This window comes from Chrysochloris asiatica, unplaced genomic scaffold (assembly GCF_000296735.1).
Source record: "Chrysochloris asiatica unplaced genomic scaffold, ChrAsi1.0 scaffold00073, whole genome shotgun sequence".
Lineage (NCBI taxonomy): Eukaryota > Metazoa > Chordata > Mammalia > Afrosoricida > Chrysochloridae > Chrysochloris > Chrysochloris asiatica.
The window spans coordinates 4,171,744-4,196,544 of NW_006408591.1; the positions used below are offsets into that span (position 1 = coordinate 4,171,744).

The following is a 24,801-nucleotide window of genomic DNA, read 5'->3' on the forward strand; positions in this document are numbered from 1 at the left end:
CTATAGAGTGGCTGGTAGGTTTCAGTCACTGACCTCTTCTTGGTTAGCAACTTAATACTTTAACCACTGTACCAATAAGGGACCCCTGTGCATTAGGTCATGTTGTTGCTGTTGTTGTTAAGTGTCATTGAGTCAGTTCCGATTCATAGTGATCCTGTATAGGGTTTCTGAGGAGCAGCTGAGGGGTTTGAACTCATGATCTTGTGGTTCACAATCCAGTGCTGATCCTACAACACGTCACCAGAAGTCCCATTAGGTTACAGGCAATATTTATCTACAGGATCAGAAGAATGTCTCTGTGCTAAAAAATTCGAGAACTCAGTAGAACCGAAACTCCCTTCTTACACAATCACTTGTTTGTTACCTGACAGCAGGAAGAAATGAGGGGCTGACAGGTTTCCAGTCCTTTATATCCAAGCCCCTTGGGGCCAGAAATTCTTCTAAGGAAGAGAAGTCTGGTGGGGAAAAAGAGTAAGACTTAGTATTCTTGACTCTATGAAGATAGACAGCTTCTTGTGCCAGTGATTGGGCAAGTTTGAGTAAACTTCTGCGGACCCTTCAGATGGTCAGTGCACTCTGGGATCTGCGATGGCTGCCCTTGCTTGAAGGCCAGGACATGTCAGTCTGTCCATCTGGATAAGTTTCAGGAGTCATTGCCTTAGTGGGCTCCAGAAGGTGCTTTCCGGATGAGAGTTTGGCTGAGAAGCCCCCTGCGTGTGGGTCATCCCTCATGTGGTCTCTGCTGCACCTGGCTTCGGGGAGTGCCCAATCCTCCATGTGATCCTGCTTCACAGGGGGCAAACTCTTTGATGTGCTGGCTTTGAAATCCTGTGCTGGGACAGGTGGCCCTGGATGGAGTGGGGGCTGAGCCCCTCCAGGGACAGGGGCTAGCCTCTGTTTGTTTCTCCAACTGTGAATTTCCAGGTCTCTTTTATCCTTGGGGAGTTTGTCAATTTTCTGAGCTTTTGAGATCAGAGATTTTCCACAGGTCCCTTGTATAGACAGGAAAAAATACCTGGTGGGAAATGATAGAATAAATACATTTTCTTATTTCTGCGGATTCTAGAACTTCTCTATTGACAAAAACATTAGCAACCAACTCCCCACCCACAATAGGATCCTCCTTGTAGCACTCTTGATTGATAGCCATTTAATCTATGCCTGGGCCCTTCCGGTATTGGGAAACTTAAGGACAACAGCAGCAGTGGCATCAACAATGAAATAAAAGAGCTAACATTTATGTAGCAGTTATGGTGTGTCCGATTATTCTAAGTGCTAGACATATTACTGACTCATTTTATTCTCCCAATAAATTTTTGAGGTTGGTACTTCATTTCCTCTTTTTACAAATGAGGAAACTGAGGAACTGAGAGACTCAGCAATTTGTTCTGAGCCACACAGTTGCCAAGCCGTGGTCAGAATCAAGCTCTCTAGATGTAGAAGGTTTGGCTTTACCTACCATACATGCACTTAACAACACCAACAATCATACATGAGGAAGTTCATTCTGTTTCTGAGCTACTCTAATTTAGGCAAATCTAGTAGCATAGTGGTTACAAATTGGGCTGCTAATTTCAAGGTCGGCAGTTTGAAACTACCAGCTGCTCCGCGGGAGAAAGATGAGGCTTTCTGCTTCCGTAAAGATTTACAGCCTTGGAAACCCTGTATAGGGTCGCTATGAGTCGGAACTGACTCCACGGTACTTAACAACAACAAAACCTGCTTAGCATAGTGGTTATAAATTGGGCTGCTAACCTCAAGGTCAGTAGTTTGAAACTACCAGCTGTTCCGCGGGAAAAAAGATGAGGTGTTCTGCTCCCACAGAGATTTACAGCCTTGGAAACCCTTTGTACAAGGCTGCTATGAGTCAGAACCAACTCCATGGTACACCACCACCACCTGCATTGTGGACTTTTTTTTTTTTTTAAGTAGCTTCTAAATACATAAGTTTTCTTGAATCCTTGGTCTATGTTGACTTCACTGTATTATCCTTATTTGCCATTTGAAGAAACTGAGGTCCAGAATGATGAAGTGAGTTTCCCAAAGTCTCCCAAGCAGTTAATGGAGCTCTCGATGGCTAAGCAAGGGTTCTTTCCTCCCAACAAGCTACATGTAGCTTGTAGAGTAACTCTGGAATTAGGAGTCTCTATCTGTATCTGGAAGGAGCTCTGGTAGCGTAGTGGTTACGAATTGGGCTGTGAACCGCAAGGTTAGCAGTTCGAAACTACCAGTGGTTCCGCAGGAGAAAGAGGAGGTGTTCTGCTCCCGTAAAGATTTATAGCCTCGGAAACCCTGTGCAGGGTCGCTATGAGTCAGAACCGACTCCACGGCACTTAACAACAACAATCTGTAGCTGGAATCTTCTCCTTGTTCTAAGCTTGGGAAAGGGAAGGGAAGACAAGTTGAATAAAACTATGCAGTGTATAGAGAAAGCATACAACAGTCTTGTGACACTGAGCAATTCTCTCTGGGTCTCAATTTCCTTACCTAAAAAGTAATCCAACTGGTCTAGATCACATCTAAAGTATTTTCCATATTTAATCTTCTCTCTCTCTCTCCCTTCTTTTTTTTGAAAGCTTTTAAGCAGAGAGGCTCCCATCTCTCCACTATGTCTAAGAAACTCCAAGGAAAGGGGACTCTGAGACTGTAATTTCCACAGAGTCAGATGAGCTTTTCCCCAAGCTACTTCCTCTTGTCCAAGGAGGAAGTATAGGAGGTCCTGTTTGCATTTTAGGAAAGATTTCAGTTTCTTGCCTGGAAACTGGAATTTCCTAGACTTAACCTTTCCTCCAAGCTCCCATTTTCTTTCTCTATGCACTTACTCAACAATTACTTGTCAGGTCTCTCTTGTGGACTTGGATCTAGGGATTAAGCTGTGAACAAGACAGGCAGGGTTCTTGCTCTCCTGTAGCATGTGAAAACAGTATGAACAGATGGAAGAATGAAGTGCCAAACACCTGATGTGGGAGATCTCCCCTGAAGAAGAAATGTGATAACGAAAAGCCAACTAGGGTGCCCAAAGTGTGGAGAGTGAGGACAAGAGTGTGGACATATGAGACAGAAGGGGTCAGCAAAGCCAGAACAGGCAAGGACTAGGAGTCAATCATGTTTTGGTTTCATCCTTTATTCTAGAAGCCTGGGGAAGTCCTCGAAAGGTTTGAATAGGCAACACAATCAATTTTGATGGAATGAGAATAGAGCAGAGTAAGATCCAACAGGAAGACTATTGGAGTAACCTAGGGGTGAAAGTGACCTAGATTATACTATGGTGGTGGCTGAAAAGTGAGACTATTAGATGGAGTTGTGAAATACAAAGCAAGTACAACTGCTAGGACTTGGTGAGAGGCTAGCTATGAGCACTAGGAGGCAGATTAAGAAGCTGTCATGATCATGAGTGCTGAAGGAACTCTGTAAGAGACCTAGGTTTCTTGGATGATGGTGGTGGTAGAGAGAGGGTGGAACCCTAAGTTAATTTATAGACATCTCCCAGTTACCTTGAACTTCACATGTGCAAGTGTACTTTATGAAAAGGTAGCTAAGATGATGTATCTGGAATTCAGAAGAGAGGTCTGGGCTAGGAATTTAAATTGGAGAATCGTCTGTTAAAACATATTTAAATCCATAATAGTGGTTTCTATGTCTATGGAGAAAATATAAAATTAGAAGACAACCTAGGATGAAGCCTTGATATATACCAGATCTTTGAACCACCAAAGGAGACAAAGAAAGAGCAACTGAAGATGTTGGGTAGAGGAAACTAATGGAAGATTATTCAGGGACTAATACCTCCTAATGTAGCAAATCAGGGTGCTGCACTGTGTTTAATGGTTAGCCTGTTAGTTACTTTGGCTTTATCTGTAATATAACTTATGTGGAGCAATGTTCCTAGTTTTAAAGAAATGCTATAGTCCTTTTATATTGGTTGACTTAATTAGACCAAGATTGGTGAGGTCATAGCTAGTGGGCTAATTATCACAAGTCTGGTGAGTGAAATCAGTCTACATTAGGGTAAATAATAGGTCACAGCAAATACAGTTTAAGTACTTTAAATGAACAAATACAGTTTTCTAAGGCAAACATTCTATCATGTAAATTCTGTAACAAGTATTATTTCAAGGTTACAAGTCAACTGTTCTTGTAATTATTAAATAATCCTTTCACCATCAGAAAATCTCTTTGCCTTTCTTTGTAAATAGAAATTCAACTTTATGATGATAATACAAAACAAGCACAGATTTAACTCATTCAGTATGGCAACTAGTAAGTAAATATTTGTGAGCTTTTCCTAACCAGCTGCTCATCTATTTAATAAATGGCAAAGCTGAATGCCTGTCTTTTCAAGGCATTGTGTCAACATTCTTTCCATACTTTTCAAGGAGTCTTATCAAGTTGCTATGGTAGAATTCTCACCTTCTATGCTGGTGTGGTGCTGTAGGATAAGCCCTTTACTGCTGACTGCAAGGTTGACAGTTTAAACCCACCAGGTGCTCCTTGGAAACCCTATACAGGGTTGCTATGAGTTGGAACCAACTTGACGGGAATTAACAACAGTGTGGGCAACCTGGGCTTGATTCCAAGTATGCAGTCACTGCCTACCCTCCAGGCAAAGCTTACACGCTACTATGATGCTGAACAAGTTTCACCAGAGTTTCCAGATTAAGGTGGACCTGACAATCTAGCCATGTAAAAACCCTGTCATGTTTGGTAGAATTGAGTGTCTGAGAAAGAGAGGAAGACCTCCAATGAGATGAATTGGCACAGTGATAGCAGCAATGGGCTGGACCTCATAACAATTGTGAGGTTGGTGCAGGACCGGGCAGTGTTCTGTTGTGCATAGGGTCACTATGAGTTGGCACCTAACAACACGCAAGACTCAGATTAAGAATATGGGATTTATAATTTTCTCTTTCCACACTCCCAAGTAAGATACAGAAGAGAGGTGCTCAGTCTTTGGTCAGTGGTGACTGCAACCATGTTTAGCTCGAAAAGTGGGGACAAACATATGTAATCACATATTGGATGCCTTTTTCCAATGAGACTATGATCCTCATGGTCTCTCTCTCTCTCCAGCTTCTCTCTTCAGGAATGAGTAAAGATGGAGTAGTGGTGGTGATGGTGTGCTGAGTCAGTTCCAAATCATAGTGACCATGTCTAGGGTTCCCGAGGCTGGAAATCTTTATGGAAGAAGCAAGCCTCATCTTTCTCCCACAGAGTGACTGGTAAATTCTAACTGCTGACCCTGTGGTCAGCAACCCAACTCACAACCCAACATTCTACCAGATCTCCGTACAGAAGGGGTAGGATGGGAAATATATCCCCTGAGGCCTGATGCTTGTTCTTAGTAGCTTCTCACTGTCCACTCTCAGGGTGTTCTGTTGATCCTAACCACTCTTACCATGTATTATGGTCAAACCTATGTCAGAAGCATTCACTGGTTTCTTGAGAACCAGGATCCTGCTTTAGCTTCTAGTACCTTCAGCATCCATTACTCATTTATCTTGAGTGCAGACTGAGCGACAGGAATGGGGATCACTGCTAGGTATAGAAGGGTAAAAAGGAGTCCTTCACTCAAGAAGTTGATGGACAGGGATTCACTATTAATTTATAATAAATGTGTTATTGTTGTTGTTAATTACCATGGAGTCGGTTCCGACTCATAGTGACCCTGCACAGGGTTTCCGAGGCTATAAATCTTTATGGGAGCAGAAAGCCTCATCTTTCTCCCACAGAATGGCTGGTAGTTTTGAACTGCTGACCTTGAGGTTACCAGCCTGATTCATATCCACTATGCTACCACACCCAGGTGATGGGAACACCCGAGAAAGAGCCTTGTTTCAGCCTGAGGAGAAGGCTTAAGGAATTGGTTATGCCTGAAATGATGTAAAGGGTAAAAAGGTTTTGTCTGGGAAAGGTATGGGAAGGGCATTCCAAGCAGAAGGAACAGAATGAGCAAAGACAGTAAGGTAACAGAATGTGGGATCTTGAGGGAGTGCAAGAAGCTTGGTGATGGAACCCAGTGTCTGAGGCAGGGAGTGGGGAGATAAGGCTGTGGACACAGGTAGAGCCGAGCAGGGAGGCCATGCATATGATGTATACTTAGAACTTAACTAACATTTGTGGAATTCAATGTCTTCCATAGTATTTGCCATATTGGTATGTTCAGCCTGCGATTGTACATCAGAGGCCAATGTTCTAAGGTAGTTTCGTTGTTGTAAAGTGTTATCGAGTCAGTTCTGATTCATAGCGACCTTGCATAGGATTTCCGAGGAGTTTCAACTGCTGACCTTAGGTTAGCAGTCCAGTGCTTATCCTACCAGGACTGACCAAACTAGGTTAAGTAAGCAAGGTCTGAGAATGGCCCTCTCCTTAATCTGCTACCACTCATGTTGTGTGCCATCAAGTTGGTTCTGACTCATAGTGAACCTGTACAGGGTTTCCTATGCTATAAATCTTTACAAGAGCACAGACCTTGTGGTTAGCAGCCCAATGTGCAAGCCACTATACTACCAGGGTTTCTTTATCTCTAATCCAGGGCCAGAAAAAAGTTCTACGTTGTTATATTCAGTGTTGCTATCACTTGTTGACTACAGATTATAGTTATAAGAATGCTGGATCCTATATTCAGAGTACTATAATCCTGGAAACTGAGTGAGGCTGACTTGCCTATGGTACATCCTTTTCAAGATCACTACTTTCTCTCATTAGGAAAGTGTTGGCTAGAGAACAGAACACTGATCTCCGAGTTGGGAGAATCCAGTTCCTACTGTGGTTGTGTGGGGCTTCCGGACAAGTCCTGATTCCTCAATGGGACTGTTTAATAAACATGGTCAACCAGAACCCTAGTTCTAACTTCTAGATGATGACCAAAACAAAAAGAGTGGATGATGGCAGAGTATGCCAGAAATAGTTCCTAGCATGGATGATTTATTTGGCTTACACAGTATTTTTTGTTTGTTTTTTTACAAATTGGAGTAATATGAATAAGTTGGTGGTTTCATATGAAGTCTCAATTTCTGTGAAAAATCTGAAGCTTTGGAAGGCTAGATTTGCTCTTTCTTTATGGCAATGATAAGGTAAAGCTTTCTCCCAATGTATCCTTCACCAGACTTGCTGTAAGCATTTAGACATTTGAGTGTGAGACTCCAGAGCTCATTTAAAAAGACCAGATGCTTTTCAAAATGATTCCTAATCCCACAACAACATTTCTAAGGCAGGAGGGTAGGAAATCCTATTCCCATTTTACAGAAGTAACTGAGGTCATGCCAAATTTGGTGACTTTGATACCGTGTGGTTGATCTGTGACCAGAGTCTTTGTTCCTTGACGCCTACTTCATTGTTCTTTCTGGTCTCATGCCCTGTCTTTGAAACCATAACCTCAAGGATCCTAGCAAGAGTCAAACTCCTGCTAGGTTAATTAAGGAGTGAGTGATTGTTCTGGGGAAAAACCACCCCCATGCTCAAACCTTGGGAGAAGAGCCACAACTGGTGTGAGGAAGCAGATGAGGTAGAAGGTGGGGTCTGACAGTTGGTCTTCAATCACCCAGTAGGGGTTGGTGGGGCTGTTGCATATGACACACGTGGCGTTGTACACTAGGGATACTACGAAGTATAACAGGAAGCTGGAGATGAGGAGAAGTCCATGGACAATGGTCTGTGGAGGGAAAGAAGAAGTGCACACTATTGAAGAGTTAACTTAGATTAGGGGTAGTGCAACAGTGTAAAATACTACTTGGCTAACATTGTTTTAATATTTTCTTAATTAACACATATAATGAAAAATAATGCAAGTGTGCAGTTTAGTAGGTTATTATAGAGCTATTACCCATGTTTCTGAACACATGTATATGAATTTGAACATATTTTAAACACTCAAAATTTGAATATTGCCTTCTTCCCCAAAACTCACCTTTTCAAGTGGGGCCAACCACTCTCCTGACTTGGGTGATGAAAATCTCCATACAATTCCATGCAATTTTACCATCTATGCTTCCCTATCTAGCCTGCTTTCAAATGTCAGGTAAATAGAATTCTATTCTGTGTGATTTTAAAAATCAGTATTCCCTCAATATTGTATTTGTGTGATGGATCTATTTTACCCCCATGTAGCTGGAGTTAATTCATTTTCAAAGTAGTGTAATATTCTATTGTCTGATTTTATTTTTGTCTTGCCTGTCCTGTGCTTCTGACTTTGCATTCTTGTCTCCTTTTGAACTTACTGACTACTCTGTATAATTTCATTTCCCCCCTTTTGGAAATTAGGCAGTACATTTTTATCCTTTCAGTGGTTATGCAATAAGTAATAACATGCAATCATAACCTACCACAGACTAAAGTTTACAACTACCTGTTCCACCTAAATTATAACTAACTCTGTTCACCTCCCTTCTCACTGATATGTTATTGTTGCTGTTGTTGTTAAGTGGTATTGAGTGGACTCTGACTCATAGCGACCCAATATAGGGTTTCCAAGGAGCAGGTGGTGGATTTGAACAGTTAGCAGTACAGTGCTTATCCTACAACAGGACTGCAGTATATTTTAAACCTATCAATTTTTAATCTTATAGATCATTGTTACCGTTATCCAATATGACAATCCAAATGGTAACCACTTTCTATGCTTTCATTCCTTCTTGGATCTTGGATTTTTCACTTGGTATGACTTTCTTTTTTTTTTTAAACTTTTTTATTGTGAATTGAGTGAAGGTTACAGAGATCATCAATTTTACATTCAACAAATCACACTCTTTGTTTCAACTTAACGATTGCAAGCTCCTCTGTGCAACAACAGTTATCCTATTTCCTCCCTGTGGTTCCTTTTTCCATTTCACCTTCCTTCGCATCGCATCCCTTCTCAACTTTGTCCTTAAGGAGATTACTTTTGTCTTCCCTGAAGTATAATCTTTAGTAATTTCTATGAATGGAGATTTGCTGATAGTATACTCTCCATTTTGGTTTTCCTGAAAAATGCTTTATTTCATTTTAATTCTTGAAAGATATTTTGTTAGATACAGAATTCTTGTTTGACAGTTATTTTCTTTCAGAACAGTCAAGACAGCACTCTCCTTTTCTGGTTTCCCATGTTGTTGCTGAGAAGTTTATTTGTTATTCCTTAGATGGAGTCTTTCTCTCCTAAAACTCTGCTTTTATGATTTCAAATTTTCTTTCGTGTTCTGTAGTTTCCCTATGATAAGTGTGGATCTCTTTTTATTTATCTTGCTTGAGTTTTGTGGATCTTGAATTTTTAGATTGATGCCTTCCAACTTCTGTAAAATTCTCAACAAAGTTTTTATTTTTTCAAACATCACCCCTGCCTTGTTCTCTCTTTTCTTTTTCTTCTGGAACTCTGATCAACTGTATGCTAAACATTTCATGTACCACTCCACTCTACTTACAGATATTTTTTGATGGTTTCCATTATTTTTCCTCCTTGCTTTATAGCTTGTTTCGATAAATTTGCTAATTCTTCCCTCATCTGTGTCAAATCTACTTTTAAGTTAACCATTACATTTAAGTTATACTTATTGAATTTAAAAAATACATAAAGGTTCTGTTTTCAAATCTGTTAGGCTATGTTGTAGCAACAACAATGGAAGCCAGAAGCTAGGGGAGGGTTATCTTAAATAGTACATCTTGCAAATCCCTACAGATTTATTTTCAAGTTTGTTTTTTATTTCTTTAAACACTGAAAGCATAGCTTTTCTATGACCTATATCTGTTAATTCTAGTATCTGAACAATTTGTTTCTGATGTGTTTCCCATTGATCCTTACACATGGGTTTTTGTTTCCTGTAAGCTTGATTGTCTGTAAATGTATACTGCTTATTGCCCATCAAAAAGTTATTAGTGATACAATTTGAGGTTTAGGATGAAGATACTTTTCTATAGGGAGGATCTGTGGATTTTTTTATTTTTGATGCCATTGGAAACCACTTTAAACTGAATTCATAGATTGAGATGTGGATCATCCAGGTGATATGAACCAGGGCTGAAAACTTCTGTGAGGCCAGCCCATGGTCTCAGTCTCTCAAGGCAGATTCTTTATGCTGCTAATCCTGCTCTGTTTAGTACTCTGGAGACAATCCTTGTAGTCCTGTGGGGTGAACTTTCATGGGCAGGTCCACCTCTGGATTTCCTCTAACCCTGAAAGTGTTGGTATTATTTGGGTCCTAATGTGGTACTAAGGAGCTCTGGTAGCGTAGTGGTTACGAATCGGGCTGCGAACCTTAAGGTCAGTGGTTCGAAACTACCAGCCGCTCCGCGGGAGAAAGATGAGGCTTTCTACTCCCGTAAAGATTTACACCCTCGGAAACCCTGTACAGGGTCGCTATGGGTCGGAACCGACTCGAAGGTACTTAACAACAACAACAATGTGGTACTGAAGGAGCTCTGGTAGCATAGTGGTTATGAATCAGTCTGCTAATCTCATGGTCAGCAGTTCGAAACTACCAGCTGTTCCAAGGAAGAAAGATGAGGCTTTCTGTTCCCATGAAGATTACAGCCTTGGAAACCCTGTGCAGGGTTGCTATGAGTTGAAACCGACTCCACGGCACACAACAACAACAATGTGGTACTGAGGAGCTCTGGTAGCATAGTGGTTACGAATCGTGCTGCTAACTTCAGGGTCAGCAGTTCGAAACTACCAGCTGTTCCACAGGAGAAAGATGAGGTTTTCTGCTCCTATGAAGATTTACAGCCTCAGAAATCCTGTACTATGAGATGGAACCAACTCCACGGAACATAACCACCACCAATATGGTATGGAAAGAGCTCTGGTAGTGTAGTGGTTATGAATCAGGCTGCTAACCTCAAGGTCAGCAGTTCGAAACTACCTGCTGTTCCATGGGAGAAACATAAGGCTTTCTGCTCCCATAAAGATTTATAGCCTCAGAAACTCTGTATAGGGTCGCTGTGAGTTGAAACTGACTCCATGGCACATAACCACCACTACCACCCATGTGGTGCTGGAGTCCTGGTGTGGCACTGTGGGGTAAAGCACTGGACCACAAGGTTCATTTAAACCACAAGATTGGTATTTCAAACTCACCAGCCGCTTCTTGGAAACATTACACAGGGTTGCTATGAGTTAGAACAGACTTGACGGCACTTAACAATAACAATGTGGTGCTGTGAGCCCTGGTGTGGTGCTGTAGGATCAGCACTGGACTGTAAGGTCAGTTTGAACTTCAAGGTTGTCAGTTCAAACTCACCAGCCACTTTTTGGAAATCCTATGTATGAATGCTATGAGTTAGAACTGACTTGTCAGCACACAACAACAACATTGCTATGAAAATAATTTTAAGGAGCTCTAGGAGTCCTGGTGTGGCACTATGGGTTAATGCACCAGACTGCAAAGTCATTTGACCGCAAGGTCAGCAGCTCAAGTTCACCAGCTGCTCTTAGGAATCCCATACAGGGTCGCTATGGGTCAGAACTGACTTGACAGCACTTCACAGCACAGTGGGTTACAAGTTGGGCTGCTATATGAAAGGTCAGCAGTTTGAATCTACTGACTGCTCCACTGGAGAAAGATGAGGCTTTCTGCTCTGTGAAGATTTACAGCCTCAGAAACTCTATACAGGGTTGCTGTCAGTTAGAACTGACTCCATGGCATGCAATCAATTTAATAATGGACTTTTGATATGATGCTTTGAATAAATACTAGAATGGTATTTGCAAGGTCGTTGGTTCAAACTTACCAGCCACTCCTCGGAAACCCTATACAGGGTTGCTTTGAGTTGGAACTGACGCAATGTCATTTCACAACAACAATTTAATAAGGGCAGAATCTCTATTTAGATCCTCCACCTAGGGAGTGTGAATTTTGATTTCTGGACCTTTCTCTCATTAAGTCTGCCAAAAACAAATTTCATACTGGGCAGGACTGCTAATACCTTCAAAGACAGAAGTTTTATCTCAGCTCCCTCCACCCCCAGATTTGGGGCCTTATTATCTCATCAGATCTCTCAGGATTTTAAGTAGTTCACACTCTACAACCCTTCCCCTTTCACCCCTGGCAGTATTTTCAGTTGGAGAAGTTAGCCTCATAACTCAGCTCATTCCTGAAGGAGGAAGGAGTTAGCTAACATTTTCAGTTACTTTGGTGCGGACAATGAAAATGGACCCAGCTATTACAGGTCATGTTAGATTTCTACACAGAAAATAAAGGCTCTCTTGTTTCTTCAAAGGAGCTCTGGTAGCATAGTGGTTACAAATCAGGCTGCGAACCTCAAGGTCAGCAGTTCGAAACTACCAGCTGTTCCACCGGAGAAAGATGAGGCTTTCTGCTTCTGTAAGGATTTACAGCCTCGGAAACCCTGTACAGGGTTGCTATGAGTCAGAACCGACTTCACAGTATATAACCACCACCACCTTTACTTCAAGCACTTTAAAAAATGGAAACATATTTTTTTTCCTAATGGTTTGAGCAACTGGCTCCTTTCCCAAGAGCATCAGAAATTACTAGTAACTATTGGGGAGTCCTGGTGTGGCACTGTAGGCTAAGTACTGGATTACTAACCACAATGTTGGCAGTTCAAACCTATCCTCGGAAACTCTATACAGGCTTACTATGAGTTAGAACCAACTTGACAGCCAGCACTTACAAAAAGAAGAACATTCTTGTATGTATAAGAACATTTCTAACCTTATACAAGGTGGCTATGAGTTGGAACTGACTCAACGACACTTAATAAATGATAACAACATTTATTAACGAGCCTGGTTTGTACTTTTCTAATGCTTTCTTTTCTCTGAAAGTAACCAGAAACTTTTTTCAACTGATTGTCTCACTATTTCAAATATGTCAATTTTATCATCCTTGAAAGATGATAAGCAGATTAAGGTCAGGAATTTTCCTCTACACCACTTAGTTCCCTATTCTGGTAGGACATAGGTAGGGGCTCAGTTAGACATCTCAGAATCATGAATAGGGTCAAAGAACAGGAGTCCAATTTTTAAACCAAAAGGGCCCAGCAACTCTTACCCATGTCTTCATCTCCATTGCTTGGTGCAAAAGGATTGTAATGAGGGCGATGGTATTGATGGGTGTTCCGAAGGTGAAGACGTCAACATCAGAGTCCTTGTAGGTCTGCAGAGAGATGCAAACAGGCATCATCAGCTGTGTTCATGGAGGAGCAAGGTTTTGGCTTTTACTGTTGATTGTAGAACATCAATGAAGTCAAGTGTTAAGAGAAGATGAAAGACAGGGAGAAAGATGGTACTCAGCCGCTATCCATGTGGAAGTACCCCAAGGAAGAGACTAAGCAGAGGAAAGAATTGATAGGAGTAAATTAGGAACATGGTTGCCAGAGGAAGACACAGATGGGTGCTCCAAAAACATTGTGCACTGAATGACTTAAGAATTTATTGAGAACCAGGTACCATGCTAATTGCTAAGTAAATGTCCATGTTTGTCTTCCAAGAGTTTACAATCTATCAATACAGGAAGATGTGGTACAAGTAAGGGGATAAGGGTTCCAATGCCATTATTGTTGTTAAGTGCCATTATGTCTGTTCTGATTCATAGTGAACCTGTATCCTTGGAAGACCTATACAGGGTTGCTACGAGTCCAAACCAACTCAACCCCATTTAACAACATAGGGCTTCTGAGATGCATCTGGTGGATTTGAACTGCTGACCTTGTGGTTATCAGTTCAATGCTTATCCTACAGCACCATACCAGGATTCCTAAGGGTTACACTGGTGGTGGTGGTGGTGTGCTGTGAAGTTGGTTCTGACTCATAGTGACCCTGCATAGGGCTTCCAAGGCTGTAAATCTTTACAGGAGCAGACAGCCTCATCTTTCTTCTGCAGAACGGCTGGTAGTTTTGAACTGCTGACCTTGAATTTAGCAGTCTGACTCATAACCACTACACTTCAGAGCTCTTTAAGGGTTGCACTAGAGGCAAGTAAATAATATACTGGAAGCACAAAAGAGGGCTATCTCAGGTGAGACTAGAAAAAAAAAATTCCAAATCAAACCCAATTCCATTGAATTAATTCTGGTTCCCAAGGCTATAAGTCTTCATGGGAGCAGACAGAGGAATGAAAGCCTCATCTGCAGAATGGCTGGTGGGTTTGAACTGCCAACCCTGCAGTTAGCAGTCCAGTTCATATCCTACAGTGCCATCAGGGCCCCTTGAGACAGGCAAAAGAAGGTGTAAACCAGCCCAAGAAAGAGGGGAAAGGCATTCCAAACTAGGGTCAGAACTGAAGGTGAGAATGGCGGATTTACAGAACTCCGAGTTGTCTTGTATGTTAGGTCTGGGACAAAAGGTCAGGGATAAATAAGAGGAATCAAGAAAGGTAAAAGAGACCTGGTCAGAAAGGATATTGTAAACAAAGGAATTCAAACATTGGTGCTAATTGAAAAAGAATATATACCCAGAGACTGGTACCTGCGGCAAGTACCCCACATTCTGGCCCCAGGCAGGAGGAATACAGGTATCTTTTCACTATCTCAATTCTTTCTATTCAAACTGGGAACCAAATTAAGATGGTGCTGATATCCCTTCCTATCTGAATTCTTACTATTTATTTCAGATAATGCAGTATCCCTTCTCTCAGAATTTGAACTCAGCCTCCTGACCTCTTGCTGCTTTGACCTTGGAAGCAGGAATACCTTCAGATATCTTCAGTGGTCAAGCAGGAAATAATCAGTGAGTGAAGAATAGGCATAAGACACAGGGGAGTGGGAGGGACTTTGGCAAACTGGAAAGCATGTGCTTCATATAAGTAGAGCTGCCAGTCAACCCCAGCTTTTTGCCACGAGGGAAGAACAACCCAGCGTAAAAATATCTTTCAATTTTAAGAATAGTCAGAAATTGAGATATCTAAGTAAAGTGGTCTGACTTTTCCCAGATATGGCCCACAGGCCACCTGTTTGGATGCTTTATTCAGAAAGAAAATGCAAGTTCAAATTTGCATATTAAACAGAATAGGTTCCACCCAGTAATTTATATGGTTAGAGTGGGTCTCTACGACTTACCAGGTAAGGGATAAAGAAGCAGATGAGGCTTTGGTAGAAGGCATCCATCATGGAAATCCAGAAAGTTGACAGGCTGTAGTACTACCAAGAAAGAACATGCCAATAGTTACCACCGCAGAGCAAACCTCTATTCTTGCAAGATACTTTTCAGTACATGCTAGGGAGCAAACAATATGGCTAGTAGGATGCCTCTTATCTTAGAGGCAACAGAATGGAATGATTAAGAGCAGCCCTTAGCCTAAGTCCAAGCTTCACCAATGTGATCCTGTAAACATCTCTAAACTGTTCTGAAAATTCATTTCTTCTTCACTAAAATGAAGATAAAAATAATACTCCCTATTCCCTTGGTGATACAGTGTCTAAAACAACAGCTGTTAAATTAAAGTTTGATAGCTCAAACCCACTAGCTACTCTGTGGGAGAACGATATGGCAGTCTGCTTCTATAAAGATTACAGCCTTGGAAATGATATGAGGCAGTTCTACTCTGTCCTATACTGTGAGTAAGAAGATAACTCGACAGCAATGAATTTGGCTTGGTTTGGGTTTCAAGAGGATCAAATGTGATTGTGCTTTTATACCTATAAGTTGTTGTTGTTAAGTGCTGTTGAGTTGGCACTGACATATATCAACCTTATGCACAACAGAATGAAACAATGTCCGGTCATGTGCCATCCTCACAATTATTGTTAAGCTTGAGCCCATTGCTGCTGCCACTGTGCCAATCCATCCTGTTGGGGGTCTTCCTCTTTTTCACTAATTTTACCAGGCATGATGTCCTTCTCCAGAGACTGTCCTTCCCGATAACATGTCCAAAGTATGAGAGACGAAGTCTCCCATGCTGACTTCCAAGAAGCATTCTGGCTGGACTTACAGCACAGATTTGTTTGTTTTAGCAGTCCATGGCACTTCTAACACCATAACTCAAATGCATCAATTCTTCTACAGTCTTCCTTATTCACTGTTCAACTTTTACATGCATATGGAGCTATTGAAAATATACATCTTAGTTCTCAAACTGACATCTTTGCTCTTGAACGCCTTAAAGAGGTCTTGTGCAGCAGATTTGCCTAATGTTACACATCATTTGTTTTCTTGGTTACAGTTTCCATGAGTGTTTATGGTGGATTTAAGTAAAATGAAATCCTTGACAGCTTCAATATTTTCTCTTGTGATGATGTTATTTATTGGTCCAGTGGTGAGGATTTTTATTTTCTTTTCATTGAAGTGCAATCCATACCAAAGGCTGTGTTTTTTGATCTTCATCAGTAAGTATTTTAAATCCTCTTGGCTTTTAGCAAGCAAGGTTGTATCATCTGCATACCGTAGGTTGTTAATAAATCTTCCTCCAAAACTGATGCTATGTTCTTCTTCATATAATCCAGCTTCTTAGTTAATTATTAACAACAATTACACACAATTCATTAGCATGATTATGAGTACTATTGCAAATGTATTAAGTTTAGAGATTCTAGAGGTTCCAAATGGCATCTGCATGGAAGTTCTCAATTTCAAGCCAAGATCACTGGTTCCCAAAAGACCGAACCTAGGGGTTTCAGGGACAAGTCTTTTCATTTCATACTTCCTTCTCTGTGTCTTCCCAGGGAAGACACTTTGTTTATTGTTTTTTTTTTTTTTTTTTTCTTGAATGTTAGATTTGTCAAATGCCTTTTCTGCATAAATTGATATGATTATGTGGTTTTTTTTTTTTTTACAGTAACTTCTTGTTAAATTAAAGACTCAAGGGACAAATTATGCAGTCAGAAATTCCATGGGAAGGGTAACATTCAAAGAGCCCAAGATATGTGTGTGCTACTGTACCCCTTCTTTGCCTTAACCGCTTGTGTTGCTATATTGCTTTTCCTGCCAGTCTTTGGGTTAGGAACAGACTTGGTTCTTTGTTGACTGTCTTCCAAAGTCACCAGTTCTCAAACACTACCTCTTAATTTGTTCTCCTTTACCTAAGTGCAAACATACTCTTTGTCCCCTTTCCTGGTGCTCCTTATCTTAGGCAGTCTGTTGCCCTCTCCATCTCCCACCCCGTTCATGCTTGTGTTCATCTGGGTGCTTGCAGTATCCATTGTCTCACTTCTTCAAATCATAGGGTGACCTCTGGGCCTTCCACGAAGCTATCCCTAATGTTCTTCAGGCCTTCTTGGTTCCAGTGAACACATAGTACCATGTCTACTTGAGAAGATCAAATTCTAGACCATTTAGAAATCTTAAGTACTAAGGTGCTCTGGTAGCGTAGTGGTTACGAATCGGGCTGCGAACCGCAAGGTCAGCAGTTCCAAAACCACAACCGGTCCAACGGAAAAAAAAGCAGCCTTCCGCCCCCAAAAAAAATTAAAACCTCCGAAAACCCGGGCAAGGGCCACAAGAAGTGGAAACCAACCCAAGGCAAAAAAAAAAAAAAAAGCCTTTTTTTTTAAAAAAACATTTTATTATGAATTGAGCCATCCATCAGTTTTACATCCATCAAATTATACACGTGTTGTTTCATTTCACTGATTGCAATCCCTTCAATGGAACATCACTTATTCCACTTCCTGTCTGTGTTCTCTGTTTCCATTCCTTCTTTTTGCCCAACCCTTCTCAACTTTGTCCTTGGGCATATTCTGCCTTTTTGACCTCAAATAGTTGATTATTATAAGGTGTGTATACCTAATTAGTGTTGGTGTTCCTTTTATAGACTTCGATTGGTTGACTGAAAATTGAACCATGGCCAGTGAGTTGAGTTCCTGACTAGAAGGGTGTCCAAGGTCCATAGTATTGGAGTTTCCACCAGGCTCTAGCATGGCTTTTTTATATTTTTTTTATCTTCCTTTAGTTGAGTTCTGATCATCAAACAATCGAAGCTAGGTCGAATGGTTATTATCTACAAGTGTGGGCTTTCTTGTGCATCTCCCTCACTTTATATCAGCTGGACACTTTGCTGTCAGCTCTAGCCCTCTGTGGCTATGTCCTTGTCTGTGGGCTCAGGAGTCCCCAGGTCTCACTACACTTTGGACCAACCAGCCCTTTCTCTTCTCTCTGTCATCTCCAGGTTGACAGGAGTCTATGGAACGTGGAGTCTATGGGTCGAACTTGGCCCATATTTTCATTGCTGCCTTCATTGGCTGCTATCTAAGAGGCTGGAAGTTTGAGTCCTTTCAGAAGCACCTTGGAAGAAAGACCTGGTGATCTACTTCTGAAAGATCAGCTGTTGAAAAATCCCATGGAGCATAGTTCCACTCGGACTCATGGGGGCAGTCTCATGAGTCAGAATCAACTTGGTTTGGTTAACCAGTGGTGAGGAAACTGGCTGCTAGTACAGGAATTGGGCCCTGAGATGTGCCTCTGAGAAGAGGGAGGCCTGGGGTCCTTCTGCATGTCCCCTGATACCCTTCAACAAGTTGTTGTTGTTGTTAAGTGCCGTCAAGTCAGTTCCGACCCATAGCGACCCTGTACAGGGTGTCCGAGGGTGTAAATCTTTAAGGGAGTAGAAAGCCTCATCTTTCTCCCGCGGAGAGGCTGGTAGTTTCAAACCGCTGACCTTAAGGTTCGCAGCCCAATTCGTAACCACTACGCTACCAGGGCAGCCCCAAATTAATGTCCGATGTAATTAAATTACAAAGAAACATTACCCATTGATCTAGTCCAATACCCTTGATGGTACATGAGAAGTCATGAAAGGGAAGAGGAATTACTCAAGGTCATATGGGAACTCAACTCCTAGTCCACAGCCTAAGGCTCTTTCTCTGACATCTCCAGTAAGGAGTGGAGGACAGGGAGATGCCACCTCTCCTGGCTGCTTGAGCTCCTTACCTCAGAGTTCTGGCCAGTTTTGTACAGCTCGGGCAATGCCAGGAGTGTGTCCGCAGAGATGTCTTTATCGAGGACTCCGAAGAGGAGAGGTGGCAAGGAGGTGAAGAAGAGATTGAAAAATATCATCTGCCAGTAATCAATCATGGTGGAGCCAGAGAAGCCACAGAAGAACTGATACCAGAAGAGCAAGTTGACGTAGCACTGTGGGCAGAGAGCAGCTAGTCATCAATTTCTACTTAGATGCACAGACATGTCACCTACACTCAGAGTGTTCGTTTTCTCATTTGTAAGACAAGGTTGTTATAACTCTGCCTATTGTAAGTGCTGTTATCATTACTGTTACAATTAACAATTAACACTACTGCTGTGAATGTTCTTTAGAGTCTGAGGGATGATGACTAAAAGCACAGGCTTAGGAAGCAGAGTTGCGTCATTTTGAAGGTCCAATTCTGTCACATACTAGCAGTGTGATCTTGGGCAAATTCTCAAGCCTTCTGAAGGTGATTCTGCCACTTGTCAGATGATAGTGGTAGTACCTAGACCATGGCACATAATAAAATGGTGTTCATTATAATTGGTCAGTTTGAAACTACCAGCTGTTCTGTGGGAGAAAGATGAGGCCTTCTGCTCCTGTAAAGATTTATGCCTCGGAAATCCTGTACAGGGTCGCTATGAGTCAGAACCGACTCCATGGCACATAACCACCACCATAACCACCAATACTAGAAAGGGATGTCACTGAGGAAGACTGGGATGTGGTCAGGAAATCTGGCAGGAAGAGAACTGCCCCAAGGTTGACTTCATAGTATTTTCCTAATGGAGTCCTGGTGTGGCGCTGTAGGATCAGCACAGTTCTTCTAACTACAAGGTCGTTGGTTCAAACCCACCAGCTGCTCCTTGGAAATACTCTATGCAATTGCTGTGAGTAGGAACTGATTCAATGGCACTTACCAACTTTCCTAGTGATTATGTAACTCAGAAAGGGAAGAATATAATCTTCTACCGACATGTTGCTTTCTAAAGTTCTTTCCACTCTTTCCCTACCTGTAAGATTGCTTGGGAGTCCTGGTGTGGCACTGGGGGCTAATGCATCTGACTGCAAAGTCATTTGAACTGCAAGGTCGATGGTTTAAGCTCACCAGCTGCTCCTTGGAAATGCTATACAGGATCGCTATGGGTTAGAATCCACTCGAAGGCACTTAACAACAACAACAACAACAACAAGATGGCCTGGGGTAGTATTATTGTACCTAATGTATTGTAATTTGATGTCTTGCCCAAGGTCACATAAGCAGTTTGAACTTGATCTTCTTAGTTTCCTGTAGGTGAGGCACAGAGAGGTAAAGTATCTTGCTAGAAGTCTTTGAGCAGGTTTGTGTTCATGGTAGAATTGTGTTTCCTAACGGCTGTGCCCATGTTATTTGGAAGAGGCTATCTGTTTGTTATTATTTGTATTATATTGTTTCTAGTATTCTTTCAGGTCACTGTTTAAATGTTTTTTTGTTTTTCTTCTTCTTCATTGATTAGGTTAAGGGTCTCCTGGTTACTATATATACATTGCACCTGAACTTTCTCTGTGGGGCTGCTCCACAGGAAATGTTTGTTGTTGTTTTTTTAAATTATTTCTCCCTATATTAAACCCAGTTGATTCCAATTCATAGCAATCCTGTATAGGGTTTCTGAGGCTATTAATCTTTCCATGAGCAGAAAGCCCCATCTTTCTCCCACAGAGCAGCTGGTGAGTTTGAGCAGCTGGTGGGTTAGCAGTCTAAAACTTATCCTACAGGACCATCCTTGTTAACCTGGGTATCTTATTTAAAACAACAAAAAAAGCCTTAGGCCTGGAAAGGTGGTGTGGGGGCTGAGAATCTGCATTAATAACAAGCTTCCAGGTGATGCCAATGTTGATAGTCTAAGACCCATATTTTGAATAGTATATTTTACCTAGATCAGGAGCTGACAAACTATGTTCTGCATGTCAGATCTAGCTGCAAATAAAGTTTTGTTGAAATAGAGTTACACATTTGTTTACATATTGTCTGCACACAACAGTGGCAGAGTTGAATAGGAGTAACACAGACTGTATGGTCCCTAAAGCCTAAAATATTTATTATCTGGTCCTTGGTATAAAGAGTTTGCTGAGCCCTGATTTACAGTAAGCCTCATGTCTGTCTTGATATACCCAATGTCTAGTATTCTTTCATCCCTGGGTATTGCAAACGGTTGTGCTTAATTATTAACAGAAAGGTTGGTACTTTGAACCCACCCAGAGTAACTGCAGAAGAAAGACCTAGTGATCTGCTTCCATAAAGATTATAGCAAAAAAATGAAAATGAAAACCAAAAAATTCCATGGAGTGCATTTCTACTCCGTGACACATGAAGCTGCCAGGAATTGGAATCCATGTGCTGGCAGTGGGGCTAGTTTTTGGATATTTAGTGTTCTTCCTGACACAAAGCAGATATTGGAGGGGGGAGGGGGGGGGCGGAAAGTGAATAAATGAAGTAACTCTTAATTGTACTAACACTCATACCGGAGTTTAACATGAAAAAAGTGTGTTTGCTTCCTCCTGGGGCTGGTGGTAGGATCTTGTTTGTCTTCCACTTCCCCTGTCTGACTCAACTTCCTTGGAATCTTCAATTAGGTTCTTTGAAGATCACAAAAAATAACTTATTGATAGTAAGATTTATCCTTCACCTATAGGAAACTGTATTTCGTTGTTTACCCTGTGCTGGACATTGATTTAAGGAGTCCTGATGAGCACTGATTAAATGACCAGCTGCCAGCTCGCAAGGTCGGTGGTTTGAACTCACCAGGCGCTCTGTGGGAGAAAGATATAGCAGTCTGCTCTCATAATGATTACAGCCTTGGGCACATTATGGTGCATTTCGATTCTGTCCCACAGCAGCCTGCTCCCATAATGATTACAGCTTTGGAAGAGCTATAGTGCAGTTCTATTTTGTCCTATAGGGTCACTAAGAAATGGACTCGTTGGCAATGGAGTCTTTACACCCCAGGAGCACATTCCACTTAGTGACGGCAGTGCTGAGATCAGATGCCTGCTCTTCCTCCCAAGAAGCTATAGTGCAGTAATTAATTCATTGTTCAAATTTCAGAGCAGGCAGGTCTTTAATCCCCTCTGAAATTGGTTTCGGATGTGGAAGCCATAGTTCTCCACTCTCTAATTGCAAAAGAGAGATAATGCTCTGCATCAGTATCACAATTTCAAGCACAGCATCAGGCTGAAAATAAATATCATTTAAGCTTTGAAAGCATGGCTGGTTGGAAGCAGTTCCTTTTCTATTTCACAAATTTAATGTAGAGAAGAGGTTGTGCTTATTCAAAAGAATGATTCCTTTGGAGGCCAAAAAACACCCCCAAAACCCAACAGAAAACAGGAGCATTTTGAATTCTAAGTAAATAGTCTTTTATCCTCAGAGTGGGTTTCAAATCAAATGGAGTGACTTGTTTGCATAGACTTGCTGAAATAATATTACCATCCAGTGTATCCAATTTACATTATTTTTTGTCATGCTGTTTATTTACATATACATTGAACTTTGCAAGAAAGGCTCACTTCTGAGTGAGAGGAACTGTGACAGAGCTGGAAAGTAGAACTGGGGACAAAGCTGGAAAGCAGAAAGAGAAAAGATGCAATTCTGGAGCCGCTACTTGGCTAATGTTTCTCTTCCATCACCCTGGTGGTAATCCTCCCTTTTTATTTACGCAAACAGAAAGCAGATTGTATTTGGAGACTCTAGGGATTATTCAAAGATCCTTGAACTAGATAATAAAAAAGTCAGATATTCGTTCCCTCCCAAATACAGCAATGTTCTGACTTCTTCTTATATCCATTGTTAATCAAGGGCATTTCAAACAGGAGCCTCTAGCAGTTTTAATAACTGCTTTGAGTGTCTGCTTTGGGTCTTTATCAACATGGCAGAAACTGACATATTTTAGGAGACACAGTAATATCTTCACATAATTCTTTATCTAGTGTTGTGTGCTTTCCAGAGCCTTGACACTAGAGCTTCTTGATAATACTTCTAGTGACAAAGAAACTCAGTTATACCCTGCTCATATTATCGATGGGGATATTGAGGCTCAGAGAGGTTAAGGGAACTTGCCAAGGTCACACAGAATGCTATAAAGTCAGGCAAAATTAGAGTACAGATGTTCTTTCTACCTGTAACATTAAACTAGTCAGTATCCTGCCCTACAGAACTCCCTGTTGGGTGCTGAAATGATGCTCAGGGTCTCAGGCAGAGGTCATAGGTTCTAGGTCCACATTCTGTGAGGAGCTTTTACCTTTATTCTCTTAAGGATTAGGGCACAACTCTTGCATTGGGGTGGCTCTATCTTGGGGAGAAAATCTAAGCTAGTTGTTTAGACTAGAGTCAGATTAGTTGTTCTTCAAATGCCTTATCCTTGCAATCAGAAAATGGATCTCATTTACTTAGACTCCCAAAAGAGTCAGAGAAAAAGAGGAAGACCCCCAGCGACATGGATTGGTAAAGTGGTAGCATCAGTGGGCTCAAGTGTGGCAACGATTGTGAGGTTGGTCCAGGACTGGGCAGTGTTTCGTTCTGTTGTACATAGGCTTGCTATGAGTCGGTACTGACTCAATGGCACCTAACAATGACAACAACAAGAGTAATAGTAGCAATAGTGATGATTAAAAACAATGCCTAACCATCTATGAATTGGGCTGCTAACTTCAAGTTCAGCAGTTCGAAACTACCAGCTGTTCCTAGGGAGAAAGATGAAGCTTTCTGCTCCCATAAAGATTTACCGCCTCGGAAACCCTGTGCAGGGTCACTATGAGTTGGAACTGACTCCACGGTACTTAACAACAACAACCATCTATGAAGGAGCTCTAGTAGCGTAGTGGTTATGAATTGGGCTGCTAACCTTAAGGTCAGCAGTTCGAAACAACCAGGTGTTCCATGGGAGAAAGGTGAGGCTTTCTGCTCCTGTAAAGATTTACAGCCTTGGAAACCCTGTACAGGGTCACTTTGAGTCAGAACCGAATCCATTGCACACCACCACTACCACTACCAACAACCATTTACGGGGATTACTGCATGCTGATCACCTCTTATGCAAGCTCTCAATTAATCCCATGGCAAATATATGAGGAATGTTCTATTATCATACCTATTTTACAGATGAGGAAACTGAGGCTTTGGGGAATTAATGAAGTCCAGAATTGAACTCCATGCATCTGCCTCCAGTGTCCATTTTCCTAACCATACTATGTTTTATCTGCCACATACAGTGTTGTGAATGTTTCATAATGACATCACAAAACAGAGAGTATTAGCCCCATTATATGGAAAAGAAATTGAGTCCAGATAATTGTGCTGCTGAAGATCACAGAGCCAGTAAGGGGCAAATTCAGACTAAGAATCCAGGTCAGCCTAACTCATTACCTTCTGCTGAGACAATTTATCCATAACTGTGGGGGAGTCAGGCCCACTGCAAGAAGTCCCATGCCTGGTAAGAGGTCCCCATAGAATGGCTTACCACGTTTTTGTAGAAAAAGTACACCACCATCCGGGCCAGGCGCGAATAACACCAGTGACCATGGACGAGCAGTAGCTTCTTGAGATGCCTGAAGCGGGAGATGGCGAAGTCACTGGACATGACAGCCTAAGAGGAGAGAACAGAGACATCAGGATCCATCCACTGCTGCCACTGTCCCAGAGCTCCCCAAGGGCCAAGCTTTGTTCTCTGGTTTCAACTGGCCAGGTCTGAAATATCCCTTGTTATTATGTGTAGAACAAAGAACTAACTTTGATCACCCTTGGATGGATCCTTGGACTCTGACACATTCTCTTCTGGAAAATCCAGACTTCAAGACAATTCAAGAAGGGCAGGCCAGAAGAGACAGTGGTCTAGAGTGCTTCTTTATCTCTATCCATTTATCCAGCAAGCATTTATTGAGTTCTAGAGCTCTGGTAGCGTAGTGGTTACGAATCGGGCTGCGAACCTTAAGGTCAGTGGTT

General features: G+C 41.7%; 1 protein-coding gene across 1 annotated transcript in view; it reads right to left on the reverse strand.

Annotated features, from left to right (window-relative positions):
• Positions 1–558: 558 nt before the first annotated feature.
• ATP10B (ATPase, class V, type 10B) overlaps positions 559–24,801 on the reverse strand; it is a 184,701-nt gene continuing 160,458 nt past the window's right edge. Inside the window, exons 16-21 of the mRNA XM_006864944.1 lie at positions 24,320–24,445; positions 18,794–18,994; positions 14,989–15,069; positions 12,984–13,088; positions 7,464–7,651; positions 559–1,015 (exon numbers count right to left, since the gene is read on the reverse strand). Coding sequence (XP_006865006.1) covers positions 559–1,015; positions 7,464–7,651; positions 12,984–13,088; positions 14,989–15,069; positions 18,794–18,994; positions 24,320–24,445 — 1,158 coding nt within the window. The remainder of the gene's footprint in view (positions 1,016–7,463; positions 7,652–12,983; positions 13,089–14,988; positions 15,070–18,793; positions 18,995–24,319; positions 24,446–24,801) is intronic.